Source organism: Podarcis pityusensis (assembly GCF_964106645.2).
Source record: "Podarcis pityusensis genome assembly, chromosome: 1".
Taxonomy (NCBI): domain Eukaryota; kingdom Metazoa; phylum Chordata; class Lepidosauria; order Squamata; family Lacertidae; genus Podarcis; species Podarcis pityusensis.
Genome location: NC_138028.1, coordinates 85,391,044 through 85,404,492, shown reverse-complemented (window position 1 = coordinate 85,404,492; position 13,449 = coordinate 85,391,044). Strand labels below are relative to the sequence as shown.

Here is a 13,449-nt window from a genome sequence, read left to right as displayed (position 1 = left end):
GTGGCAACATCAATCACCATTTTGCATGTTACATTTTCACTGCATACGCATGCTGTGTTTTATGCACACATGTTTAAGATATTAACATGGTGCTTTACTGCGTATGTTAAAGATATTAGCACATGCTAATGAATGCCCCCCATTTAACCTGATATATGCAACAGGAAGTTGGATTAGCTGCATTACCCACTATAAGCATGCGCTGTGAGTAAATTGATGCAGACAAACAAGATGTGAAATGGCTCTAAGGCATTACTGAATAATGTCTGTTAATAAAACTGTGGCATATTGTTTTTTACTCCTTAAAAAATAACAATGTCTACTGCAGTTCATTCCATGTAGTTCCTATATTCAGTCATTACCACCAACTCTGGCCCCAACAGTCACACCTACACCATAAATTTAAACCATATGGCTTTCTCCAAAGAATCCTGGGAACCATAGCTGGAAATTCTAGCCCTGTGAGGTGTAAACTACAGTTCCAAGGATTCTTTGCAGGAAAGTCATGTGCTTTATGGTGTAGATGTGACCCCAATGTATGGCCATTATATTACCACCTAGAACAAAGCAAAGAGCACACTTTAATGTGGAGGTGCTTTAAACCACCAGAACCTCACCAGACTCTTGCAGTAAATGGGCTAAGCTCTGGAGCATTATTTCCTTTGGTGTGCCAGGAGCCATCTGCAAACAAAAAGATGAGAATCATCACTTGGGAACCCAAGAGCCCATATCACAGTTACAAGTATCTCAAAACAAGGTGCGGTAAATAACTAGCTAGTTCACCACCCAACCAGAATTCCTGCTCAAAAAAGTGTCTGAGCCCACTGGGCATAGAGATTTTTACACTAACTTCCCAGGGCTGTGATTTTTTAGAGCCACAAGTTCTTGGGCCAACCTAGTGCGGACACCAAAGACCCTTGCAAAGTCAGCAGCTACTGTGCTCGCACACAGGCACGTGACAGTGACAGGAATTACCCTTATTTCAGAAAGAGGCAGCCCTTATTCACACGACGCCGCCCCGCCTCAGACAGTCATAGGGGCCTTCTCGGAAGCCCACCGGAGAGAGGAGAGGCGGCGGGGGGGGGGAGAGATGACCTACCCCAAGCTGGTCTCCAAACCCCAGAGACTAACCTATGGGGCAGGAAAAAGCAAGCAGCGGGCACATGATACAGGGGAGCGGCTGCCTGGAAGGAAGGCAGTAACCATAGCAACACCCACGCAGCCTCTCGTACCAGACAACCCCCCCCCCACCCGCGCGCACACACACACACCCTCCCTTACCTGGAATGCCGACGGCCGGTTTCTTACACAGCGTCCCGACCATAGACGCAAGACAAGCTCCCGAATCTTTTACTCACTTCCGCGTTACCATAGAGTATTTAAAGACATACGAGCTAGAGCGTCCTCGGCTGGCTTAATAAGCGAGCCGGTGCCGCGCCTTCAAAGCTCCGCCCTCTCTTTCTACGGCGTCGCGCTTCGCCATCTCCTTCGCTGGGTTGCAGAAAGCCCTTCCTTTTAGGGCGTGCAGTGTGGCAGATGTCATGATCTGTTAGCAAGCAGGGCTCCCGAAAGCGGGGAGTTCTTGTCTACTATCCTACGCTTCGGAGTTGAGGAAACCTGTGGCTGCAGGTATCCTTGGACTCCAGCTCCCATCAGCCTCAGCCAGCATAGGTGATGGCCAGGATGATGATGATGATGATAATTTATTTATACCCCGCCCATCTGGCTGGGTCCCCCCGGCCACTCTGGGTGGCTTCCAACAAAACACTAAAATACAATAACCTATTAAACATTAAAAGCTTCCCTAAACAGGGCTGCCTTTAGATGTCTTCTAAAAGTTTGGTAGTTATTTTTCTCTTTGACATCTGGTGGGAGGGTGTTCCACAGGGCGGGTGCCACTACCGAGAAGGCCCTCTGCCTGGTTCCCAGTAACTTGGCTTCTTGCAGCGAGGGAACCGCCAGAAGGCCCTCAGCGCTGGACCTCCGTGTCCAGCGCCGAGGCAATGTGGCAGAATGATGGAGGTGGAGACGCTCCTTCAGGTATACTGGACTGAGGCCATTTAGGAGTGGTGGGAGTTATAACCACCAACATTTGGAGAGCTGCAAGTTCTCTTCCTCCTGCTCTACGCTTTCTGGTCACACCTGTCATTTCATACAATTTCATATTGAATCAGCCCTCCAGCTGCAGTGTCCACAGATTGAACTGGGGACCTGCTGTTGCACTTTTCCTACAGAGCCAACATGATGGTGGGAAATGATTATTTGCAGGAGTCGATGAGAAGCTGGGGGATATCGTATTTACAATGTTTTGATGGTCAAGCTTGAGTCTTGAGGCTCTAGTGACTCAGGGTGGGGAAACTTTGGCTCTCCAGAAGTCGTTGGACAACAACTCCCATCATTTCTGACCATTGACTATGCTGGTTGATGAGAATATCCAGAGGGCCAGGATTCCCCATTCTTCTGTGGATCACTGTGCTTCAGGTCTTACCGTGTAATAATTTATTTGAGGCAGGGCTTGTTGGTACTCAGTACCTCCTTCTGTTTTCAGAAGGGCCTGAACCCTGGGTGTTTTGGATTAGGACAGAAATAAATGCACAGCCATGTTTCTTGGATCTTTTGCCAGTTTCCAGAGAAGTTTTACTGAAAACTTGTTCTATCTTTTGTTTCTGACAATCTGTGCGGAGTAGCCAGGATAGCTCCATTCAGTGTGCCTTTGTAGAAGTCTGGTTCTCTGTTGAGCCCTGGCATTTCTCCCTCAGCATGCTGCACATGCACACATACACCTTAAAAAAAATAAAGCAAGCCATGCTCCGCACAGTATGGTCCTCCAATTGTATGGGAGTTCTTAGTATTAACCAAATGTTTGATGGGTGTTTACGGATTCCTTATTCGCAGAGCCATTAGTGAATGCAGGTCAAAGGGAGGACAAGAGTTCTCAGGTTTGATACTGCTTTGCAAAGAACCCAGTTTCATATCACATCAGGACAGAGCCTTCCTATTTTTGTACAAGAAAGTCCCCTCATCAGATGTGGATGCCTAAAGCTTTAGTTAGAATTTATAGGAAGTCCAAGCCATGTTCCTTCCGCTTTTCTGCTTCTTTAATCCTTTGCTATTACCTCTTGTCTACACATTATTTAAAGCAGGGGTGGGGAACCTGTGTGCCCCCACCCAGAAGTTGTTGGACTGACCACCGGCCATACTGGTTGGGGCTGATGGGAGTTGGAATCCAACAACATGGGGAAGGCCACAGGTTCTCCACACCTGCTTTAAGGTATGGAATTCAAATCTGCATGTGTGCCAGCACAATAAATGTGGGAGATAATACAAAAACATCCCATCCAGAAACTTAGCTGTGACTAAGGGCTCCTCCACACTAACTGCTCAGACCCATGTTTTTTAGGCACAGCACAAGCAGAAGTGTGGATGAGCCCTTAGCTATGTTTTTTGATAAAATCCTTCCATTGCTCATTTGGGAATAACTCACTGCAAAGTACAAATGTTCGGTGGAACTAAGAATTTTAGGTACTGTAGTCATCTGCAAGTCAGTTAAAATCAGTTAACCCACTGAGGTCAGACTTAACTGCCCCTACTCCATTCTAAGTACAGTATTTTGTGAATTGTTCCAATAAGTGTGTATGCATGCATGCATGTATGTATGTATGTATAAATAAATAAATAAATAACCAGCTTTGGGTGTGGGAATTCCTTCTTGGTCCATAGAGCATTCAGAATATTTAACACACAAGCAAAAATTATTAATTGAACAGATCTGCTCTCTCCTCTCTGGGAGATAAATTCTCAGTTTTCATGTCAAAGCTTTCCCTTATGAAAGAATTATAATAGGGCACCAACAGTTGCTCCTGTCATTCATGTTAACACACTTTTGAGAAAATAGTTGAAGGTCAAATAATCAGGCCTAATTTGGGTGGGAGCAGAACTACTTTTTGTGTCCTATATTATAGCGCAGGGACAAGGAATACTTTTGATGTATGGTTTATTGAGTTGACAAGATTAGCAAGCAGCTGATTGTGCATAGATTTTAAACAAACAAACAATCCTAGCATGCACCTGTGAATATATGATCTGTGTAGTGTCTCTTGATAAAAAATACACTTTTAACCTGGCTTCAGTTTCAGATGTAAAGCTGCTTTAAATTTACACACCCACCCACCCACCCACCCACACACACAGAGAGAATTTCCTGTTAATATTATATTTTTGTTTCGTTCACACAACATATGTGATAATTTATTTGTTTGCTTGGTTATTCATAGGGCACCTCTCAGCTAAAGCATGCGAGGTGACTTAAAACTGGCACAAAAATTTGCACAGGAATTATAATAGTTGAAATTTGTATAGCATTTGCAAGTATTTCAAAGCAGTTTGTTTGCATTGTCAGAGTTGGCCCCATCATTAAGGAGAATGAGGCAGTCTGGGTATAATGGCAGGAAATATTTTTTTATTTGTTGTTAATGTGTTATTTATTTTTCAGAGAGTGGTGCTTGTGGGATTTTTTTGTCTTAGACCCTATGCACCTTGACCTGGGAGGTGAGAGGCACATTTGCTGCTGTGCCTCAGGCACTACAAAGTCTTGAGTCTGCCCTAGTAAAGGTAAAGGTAAAGGGACCCCTGATCATTAGGTCCAGTCGTGGCCGACTTTGGGGTTACGGCGCTCATCTCGCTTTACTGGCCGAGGGAGCCGACGTACAGCTTCCAGGTCATATGGATAGCATGACTAAGCCGCTTCTAGCGAACCAAAGCAGCGCACGGAAATGCCATTTACCTTCCCGCTGGGAATACCTTACCTATTTATCTACTTGCACTTTGACATGCTTTCGAACTGCTAGGTTGGCAGGAGCAGGGACTGAGCAACGGGAGCTCACCCCGTTGTGGGGATTCGAACCGCCGACCTTCTGATCGGCAAGTCCTAGGCTCTGTGGTTTAACCCACAGCGCCACCTGCATCCCTGAGTCTGCCCTGCAGCACATTAACCAGCTGTAATCTCACAACAACCCTGTAAGGTACATCTGAGAAAGAGTGGCTTGCCTAAGTGAGTTCATAACAGTGTTGAGATTCAAAGTGGGAGCTCTTTGATGATTTATTTATTATTACTGAATGGTATTACTATGCTGCCCCATAACTGAAATTCTCTGGGCAGCGTGCATTTTTTTTAAAAAAGGTTAAGATTCATGATAAACAATTTTTAAAAATACAGCTGCAATATAAAACATGGATTAAGAATTCAGTCTTTAAAGTTTAAAAAGCCAAAACCTCAAAACTCATTAAGAAACCCCAGGAGGGCTGAGTCTCTTAGCCACTGGTATCATTCTCAATTTGGTATGTGCAACACTTTGGAATAACAATGCATCATGCAAGTTGGTATGTAGAGGTGGCATAGGAGCCAACTCCTTGGGGACGATGTCCCTTTGGTTCCCCCAATAAAATATTTGAGGGAGCTGGGGCCCCCAAAGTTGAAGGGCATTGCTGTTCAAATGATGTGTTCGCTCCACGTCTTGTGATCGATTATGTTGGGCAGGGCTTACCTCTCCCCACCCCAATATTTTATTTGTTGGCACCTCTGAGAGATGGAAGATGGTGTGCAGGCATCAAGTGGTGCCTGCACCACTGCGTTGCCCAGCCATGCGGCTTTGCCCCAGTGCCATGCTACTTGGGTGTGGAGGTGCCAGTGAGGCTGTCTTAGCAAGGGAGGGTGACTTGGCGTCCCTCCTTCCCTCCCACCATCCTGTGACTCTCCAGAATAGCCGCTCGGCTCAGCTGCTGCCTGCTTCGGCGAAAAGCAGCGAGTGACTCATAGCCTGAGCGGCTCGCCACACAGAATTTTAAATAAGGGAGCCAGAGCAGCCAATGTGCAGCTCGTCTCCAAGCAGAGCCAGTAACAGCGGATGGCTGCCTGCAGGAGGAGCAGGAAGCTGCTGCTGCTGCTGCTGCACTGAAGAGGAGGAGGCAGAGGTGGTGGAGGAGAAGAGGTGTCTCAAACAGCCACCCTACCTGAGCCACTAGCAGGGAAATGGACACATGTTGAGTGATCTCCAGCAGCAGCAGCAGGAGGGAGGGCAAGAAGAGGCCAGTCACAGCAGCGTGAATTCGGTGGACCCCTGGCTGGAGGCAGGCAGCTCTCCTTCTCATCAGCAGCGAGGTACAGTATAGCCTCTTTCCCCACCCCCACTCCTGCCTTCATCCCATCCTGGTCCAGCATCCTCATGTCCCTGACATTGCCAGGTGCAGGGCAGAGAGAGAGAGAGAGAGAGAGAGAGAGAGTCTTCCACAGGGAGCAAAGCTGTGGATCTCATAGCAGGACCCTTTTAGATGGGTTTGCCTTTGCCTCTCTTGTGCTTGGCACACAGGTTTGGGGCTTTCTTTCTCCGGAGTGTCAAGTCCTGGCTGCAAAAAAATTAAATAAAAGGAAATAAAAGGGTGTGAGGGTCCCCTAAGCATCTGCCAGGGCAGCAGAGGAGACTGCAAGGTATGTGCATGCTTTGTGAGTTGTTCAGAGAGCAGAAGAAGGAAAAAGGGGAGGGGGGACATTTCAGAACAGGCCGTGTATGTGTCTGCATTCTCACCGCCCAGCATGCCCACATTTGGGCATGCCCACAAAAGATGCCAGTGATGTGTCCTGCTTGGGAAATCTGGAGCCTCCTGAACATGACAAGTGACAATGCAAACCCCCTCCCCCAGTGCAAAATCTAGTGCAATAAATCAGCAATCCTTTGATATGAGAGAGAGAGAGAGAGAGAGAGAGTAGTAATATGAGCTGAGACTCAGCTCTAGGGAACAGGTCTCAGTTTGGGAAAATTTGAAGCAGTGCAGATGAGAATGCCTCTGAGCATGTGTAGAGTACTTTTCCTCACCAAACTCTGTGCTTGCGGGATCAGTGGCCAGGGCTTCCAGGTCAGAGGGTGTGGCTGTCAGGTGCAAGCTCCAGCACTGCTCACACACAGAAATTAACCACCACTGCGATCCCCCCAAAATATGCATATGCCACTGTACTCCTGGCACAGACACTCTCATTTGTGTGTGTGTGCTTTTGTATATGTCGTGCCTTCAATTCAGTCCCATCTACTGCACATTATTATCTCAGTGTGTACTCCATGTCTCCAGTTTCTCATCATATTCAAGGGTCCCTTCCTCCTCAGGCAGGGGTTTGAACTTTGGGCATGTGCTAAGTGAGATTTTGAGCCCTTATCTCCTGCTCTGTTGCACAGGACACTGCATCTTGTCCCTCTCTTGGTCTTCCTTTGGCGCCAACAGCCTATCATTTGGGAGTGACGTGTGTCTCTCTAATCAAATCTGTCCTTTTCTTCCTCCTCTTGCTTCTCTTGTTTATTGCCATGGGTCTAACAAGCTTCAGGTATGAGCCGTGCCCTGACCACGCTCACCGGTGTATAAATACATGGCCTCAAAGCCCCCATAGTCTGAATGTAAAAGTGGGGACAGCTAGGCAGATAGACAAGGGAGTCCAAGTAAAATGATACTGGCTTGTATGAGAGAAAGATACATTATTGGCAAGGCTATAAAAGGTCGTAAGAATTAAGAGCTGCTTTAATCGTCAGCACCAGTGGCCCATCTGGCCTTATTAACAGCAGCCTTTAAAGGAAGTGTCCACAGCACATGGCTTTAATAGATTAATGTCCTTGTCAATCACTCCCAGTAAGACTTGCTGACTCTTTAACAGCTGTTTGAGCAGCAGAAATGCAGTGGGAGCAGGACTAGCGTGCAGGTACAGTGGTGGGAGGAGCTCCACTTTCTTCCAGCTTCTGGTAAAGAGAAGACAAAAGTTTCCTTGCCAACGGAGAGCATCATGCAAAAATCTGGTTGACATCGTAGCCTCTGTCACTGTTTTCTTTCCTCCCCCACTTCTCTCCTGCTTCCAGCTGTTCCTAGCCATGCAGCTGCCCCTTCCCTGCCTCCTCCACTCTGGGCCGCAGTCCCATGGAATGTCTGTTTTGGGCTTTCCACAGAGCCATGTCCTGCTACTGTTACTGACATCTACTTTTCTCAAGTTCCCTCCTCCGCCTTACCCTCTTGAGCACTCCCAGTCCTAGTATGTAACCAACAGAATGGAGTGGGCAAGGGCAAATGTCAAATGCAAATGATCCCATTCTTGCATTGCTGCAGTCTAGAACTGCCACCCTTTTGTCTGAGTATGGTCTCGGCGGGGGGAAACCCTTGTGAAGAGGATGTATAACACACCGACCATAATGGAAAGGGAGTGCATGCTCAGGCTCAATCCCTGGCATTTCCAGTTAAAATAATCAGGTAGCAGATAATGAGAAAGTCCTCTGCTGCAAACCCGTGGAGAACTACTTGCCAGTCAGCATAAAAAATACTGGGCTGAATGGGACCGATGATCTGTCAAGTATAAGGCAACTTCATATGTCCATCTGTGATAACAGAAACGTATACCTAATTACACTGTGTGTGTCCCCTTTTATCCTCACAACAACCATTTGAAGCAGGTTGGGCTGAGAGAGAGGGAAAGTGATTCAGTCACCCAATGAGCTTCATGGTTGGATGGAAAGTCAAACTCAGATGTCACAGGTCATTGTTGAAAACTCAACCCCACAAACTATGTTTCTATTTTGGAGTTGGCCCACTTTGTCAGTCCCTTCTCATGGTGTTCTATACATTTTGAAAGGGGGAATTCTTTCATTTTAACATTCTAAATAAATGAGTATTGAGACTCATGACTATTGAGACTGCATGGAAAGTAATACTCTCCAACCCAGAGGTCCCCCAAGCACCCCTTATTCATGGCATCATAGACACATACGTTAATGAATGGACCAACCCAAGTTCAGTGTTAGATAAGAGAAGGAAGATGTTTCATATGCAGAAAGTCCCCAGTTCAATTCCTGGCAACTCTGGTTAAAAGCAAAGCAAAACAAAAATAAGATGGTATGCGGGTGTTATAGACAGATATACTTGGTGCTGCATTTAGCTAGAATCATCTACAATACATGCATAGGAGACCCTAATTCATTTTTAGACAATACCAGCAGCAGTCTTAACAAGCTGCTTGCTCTGGAGGCACTACATTTAAGTTTACAAAACTTCTTTTGGGACTATTCAGGAGGAAATGGTTTGTCAAGATCAGCCCAAGCCAACACAAAAGACAATGAGTTGAAAGTTACAGAGGCAAATTAAAACAAGAAATAAAGTGCATGTTTATAATTGCAATTAGCAAAAGCGGTAGATGCACTATTACAGGGCAGGATGTTGGTCATCTAAGCTATACAATAGCTATTATTGGTCAAGGAGCAGTATTTTGACATTCAGGGATAATTAGATGTTGAAGCAACAGCAGGCTCCTGCTTAGTGATTGCAGGGGCATTCCTTGTCTCAGAAATCTATTACTGTCTTAATTATGGTTGGGTTTAGTCAAATTCTTAGCCCAACATTTACCAGAATTTCTGCAAGCCTGCACCAGTACGTTTCTGACACCCTTCTGTGATGAAATGTTGTTTTCAAGAAAGCTGTTTGCAATGTTTTTCCAGGAGCTCTAACAATGTATGACTGAGGTTTATTTCATGTCATTATTTCCTCAATTTGTACCCTAAGAGCAATCCTATACACGTCTGCTCAGAAGTAAGTCCTATTAAGCTCAATGGGACTTACTCCCAGGTAAATGTGTATAGGATTGCAGCCTAGATCCACAAAAGCAGTTTAATGTTACCTGCAATCCTTTTGCTTAGAGACTTTTGCAATTCCTGTCCCAGAGGAGGGTTTACTTCCTCTCCCAGACAAAACAACCATTTGTATGCTTTAATGTACGGAGACATACACATATTGAAAGCTGACCAGCACCTAAAACTGAAATGGAGCTCTTTTTAAAAAACCTAGCCAGGTGGGAGGGGGGACCCTCTCATGAGTCCTATTTAAATCCAGCAAGGAAGCAATGCTATCCACAGTCTACTTTGTCCAACTATTTTGAAGAGAAGACAGAAAATCCCCAGAGGGCTATTAAGAGACCAAGTCTCTGCTCAGTGAAACCCAGTAGCTACGTAGGGCTTACGCAAACAGAGGGATTACTCAGCTATGCTTCCTTGATTAGCTATAAATTACTGCCTTTTAACCCTTGCAATCATTTTCCTTTGCTTTGCTGTTTATTATTTACAAACATCTGTTGTGTCATCTCAAGCTGTTTGCCTGTGCTCTCAAAGTCCTCTTCCTATCCCCATAAAGAGGCTTTTCCTCCACATAACCCAGTACACAGCACCCCCCCCCCCATTTCTTTATGAGATTGGTGACTGGAATGGCACATGACTCTCCAGAGGAGGACGTCATTAGACTATCATTATTATTATGCCACACGCCATTCCTTTTACATCCTGACACTTAGCGGCATGCAATCTGAGCCAAGCAAGTTGTTGAGCTGTCCATAGCAATATCCAGGTCACTTTTCTGAGTGCTTATAATTAATTTAGAACTCAGTGTCTTGTGTAAGGGTGTCGCATGATTCTGAGCTGTGGCTCTTAACTTTCCATTAGTTCTTATTCATCACAAATATAGCTACACACCCTTGCCATTTTTCTGGTCCAGATGTCCATGTGTTCTATCCTTTCTCCACAGGTTATGCCACGCCTCAGACTTACTGGTTGCCTGCTAATGAAAGAGAAGGGTTGATATTTGCCCAAACATTGCATGACGGTCCATAGATCTTAAACCAAGATGGCAGATGGAAAAAATGCTCCTTTGGGAGGCATCTTCACTACAGTGCAGCAGGTGATTTTAATATATATATATATATATAATAGATTTGCTTATCAAACACTGGTAAAACACTTTTGCTGTGGAAAATGAGATTTGTGTACAAATATCTTCAGTTATTTTGACTGAAGTTCTTTGACTATGAGCCCTGCTTAGAGTCTTCTCAGTTCACACGTTATGTGGGAAAATCTATACCCTAACTAGTTCACTGGTCTCAAGAGGAAAAAAGCATAACAGATTTGCACAACCAGTGAAAACAAGTCTTGCAGCACTTAAGACTAACCAAATTTATTTAAAATAAAAAAATCCTTCCAGTAGCATTTAAATTTATTTCAAATTTATTTCAAATTTATTTATTTGATTCCATTTATGAATTGCTGCCCATATATATCTCCAAGCAACTTTACCACAAAAACAAAGACAATAAAAAAACTTTAAACAATTCCGTCTCTAAAAACAAAAACAATTCCACATAAAAAAACATTTCAGACCCTATACAGATTGGGATAAATTGTGACATAAGTTTAAAGCTAGAGCTCTTTAAATCTTTAAGGTGTCACAAGACGCCTTTTCTGCAGCAGGCTAACATGACTACCCTTCTGAAGACACTGCAGCAGTGTTTATTCTTTGAAGTTTGGCATTCAAGAAGTGATAGCTCAAAGCATTTCCCCTCTTTAATACCCAGAAATTAGCTTTAAAAGACATTGGCTTTAATTCTAGGAAAAGTTAACTCAAGGAAGGTCATGGAATAAGTGTCCAGTTCTCTTACTTCTTCCTGAAGTCAATTTCACGTCACAAAAGCCTCTTCAGAGGGTGAAGGCCCATATGAATAATGTGCAATGGGGCGCAGGGGGTTTCTGGGAAAGGGGAGAACTGACCAAAAGTGGGCAGGCCTCCACCTAATTTTGGGCAATTCCCCGATATGTTTTTCAGTGGGTGGGGGTATTTGCAGAGGCAATAACAAGAAACCTTAATTCCATAGCTTTTAAAAACTTAACTTCTCTTGGGAGCCAAGCTCTCCTGTTTTTAATATATATTTGTGGACTGGGCTTTGCTAGTGATGTTCAAGAGAACAGAAAGCCTCTGTTTACAGATGGTTGCATAGGACCAACTTTTTCTATATGGATCAGTGATACTAATCAGCCAGTCATTTTACAATATTATATAATATATCAATATAGCACCATTTATGCATAAATTGCAAAAGAATATTTACAAAGAATGAGAGGGCAATGTGACATAGATTTGTTGCTGATATGACATAATAACCTATAGCCTTTATCAGACTAGTGAAAGCTAGAGTTATCTGATAGGAATCTAGAAGTACTGAATGTAAGATTTTGGAGGTGGAGTCGCTCATTCTGCAACTATTGTTACAAGGTTGCCCCAGGTGATCAAGTACTCACTATACCAATGGTATTCATTATATCACCTGTGGATCAAAAGATAGTTGCTATAAATTTTTGGCACATGAAGCAAATAATTGCGGATTTGAGCAACTGACTGATGTGATTTTGTGATATTATGAAATATTCATGTCTGTAAGAAATGACTGGTCCTTACTTTGTTTTCAGTCTCCATGTGAAGTCCTCTGAATAAAGCCATTTTAAAATTATTATTTTTTTACATTTGGAGTGTCTATATCACAATATGTCTGCAACTTTGATTCCCTATATGGAGGGAATCTAGTAATATATTCTCTGCCCTGCACCTTAGACCAGGCTCCTTCAAGATCCACCAGAAATGATGCTTCAAAGTAATCCTTAATGTCTAAAATGATAGGTGCAGGGCTTCAGGCCTTAAAAATCCTTTATCATACTTTCTGCTGTGTAAGTTCAGCTGTGATCACTCCATGCTGAGTGAAATGTGCTTCCTTCACAACCTTGCAGGTACTCTTTAAATGCATCAGGAAGTAGTCCTGTAGCTGAAAGCAAATTCCAGGGCTGAGCCCTGTCTCAAAGTAAGCCCTTGTGCAGGGGGCCCCTGCCTTTCCAGGAGCAATGGCAACACTGTACCTACACACCTGAATGTGTATGTACAGATGCACAGTAGCACAGATATTGTAGCTTTTTTTGACTGTTTATCTAGGGGTGGGTGTTGGGAGCTGTTCAGCGGTTTTACTTCCTATTCTGGTTCAGCAAGGACTTGTCACTGCTGGGCCTACTGTGTTGCCATGGTAACCGAGGAGTCCACAACAGCTTGGCACCAGCATTTCAGGCTAAATTGACAGGAATTCTTCTTCTTTTAACCAGTGTCTGCAGCTGAGGATTGGTAAGGGGTAAAACTGACAGAGCTCATAGCTGCAGGATTGAACTGTGGCCCTTGGAAAAGGCACAGGGAGGACTGAAATGGATTCAGAAAGAAAGGGGAGATACCCAGAGCTGTACAGTAAAGTGGCCATAACAGATATTCCAAAGTGGAAGATTGTAATGGAGAGCATGGGATGGTGTCAGGGCCTGTGGTAAAAACTCAGGATAGAAGAAGGCAAGATGGAAGAAAAAGACTAGAGGATCAGATGTGGGGGGGGGGGACTGGGATTACACAGGTGTGCTCTGCAGGCAACCAATAGGAAACATCAGACAACTGTGACATGGACTCGCCAACATTGGATCCCGTGATCCAAGCCTATGTCCTATATTTCCTGTTCTACCTGTCTCCTGAGGTGAATCGCCATTTATCCAATCTCTTTTTGGCTTTGCTCCTCCCACCCCTCAAATAAAC

General features: G+C 44.4%; 2 protein-coding genes across 5 annotated transcripts in view; one reads left to right on the top strand and one right to left on the bottom strand.

Moving 5' to 3' along the window:
- Positions 1–1,436, bottom strand: part of STK11IP (serine/threonine kinase 11 interacting protein) — a 28,347-nt gene extending 26,911 nt beyond the window's left edge. Inside the window, exons 1-2 of one of the 4 annotated variants that reach the window (XM_081003354.1) lie at positions 1,282–1,436; positions 618–681 (exon numbers count right to left, since the gene is read on the bottom strand). In XM_081003354.1, the coding sequence (XP_080859480.1) occupies positions 618–681 (64 nt within the window). In that variant the 5' untranslated portion in view covers positions 1,282–1,436. Of the gene's footprint in view, positions 1–617; positions 682–975; positions 999–1,099; positions 1,205–1,281 lie in introns of those variants that run through there. The other 3 variants (XM_081003356.1, XM_081003355.1, XM_081003357.1) reach the window with 3 other exon arrangements.
- Positions 1,437–5,816: 4,380 nt separating this feature from the next.
- Positions 5,817–13,449, top strand: part of SLC4A3 (solute carrier family 4 member 3) — a 50,251-nt gene continuing 42,618 nt past the window's right edge. The window contains exons 1-2 of the mRNA XM_081010987.1: positions 5,817–6,157; positions 10,591–10,743. Of these exons, the coding sequence (XP_080867113.1) occupies positions 10,690–10,743 (54 nt within the window). The 5' untranslated portion in view covers positions 5,817–6,157; positions 10,591–10,689. The remainder of the gene's footprint in view (positions 6,158–10,590; positions 10,744–13,449) is intronic.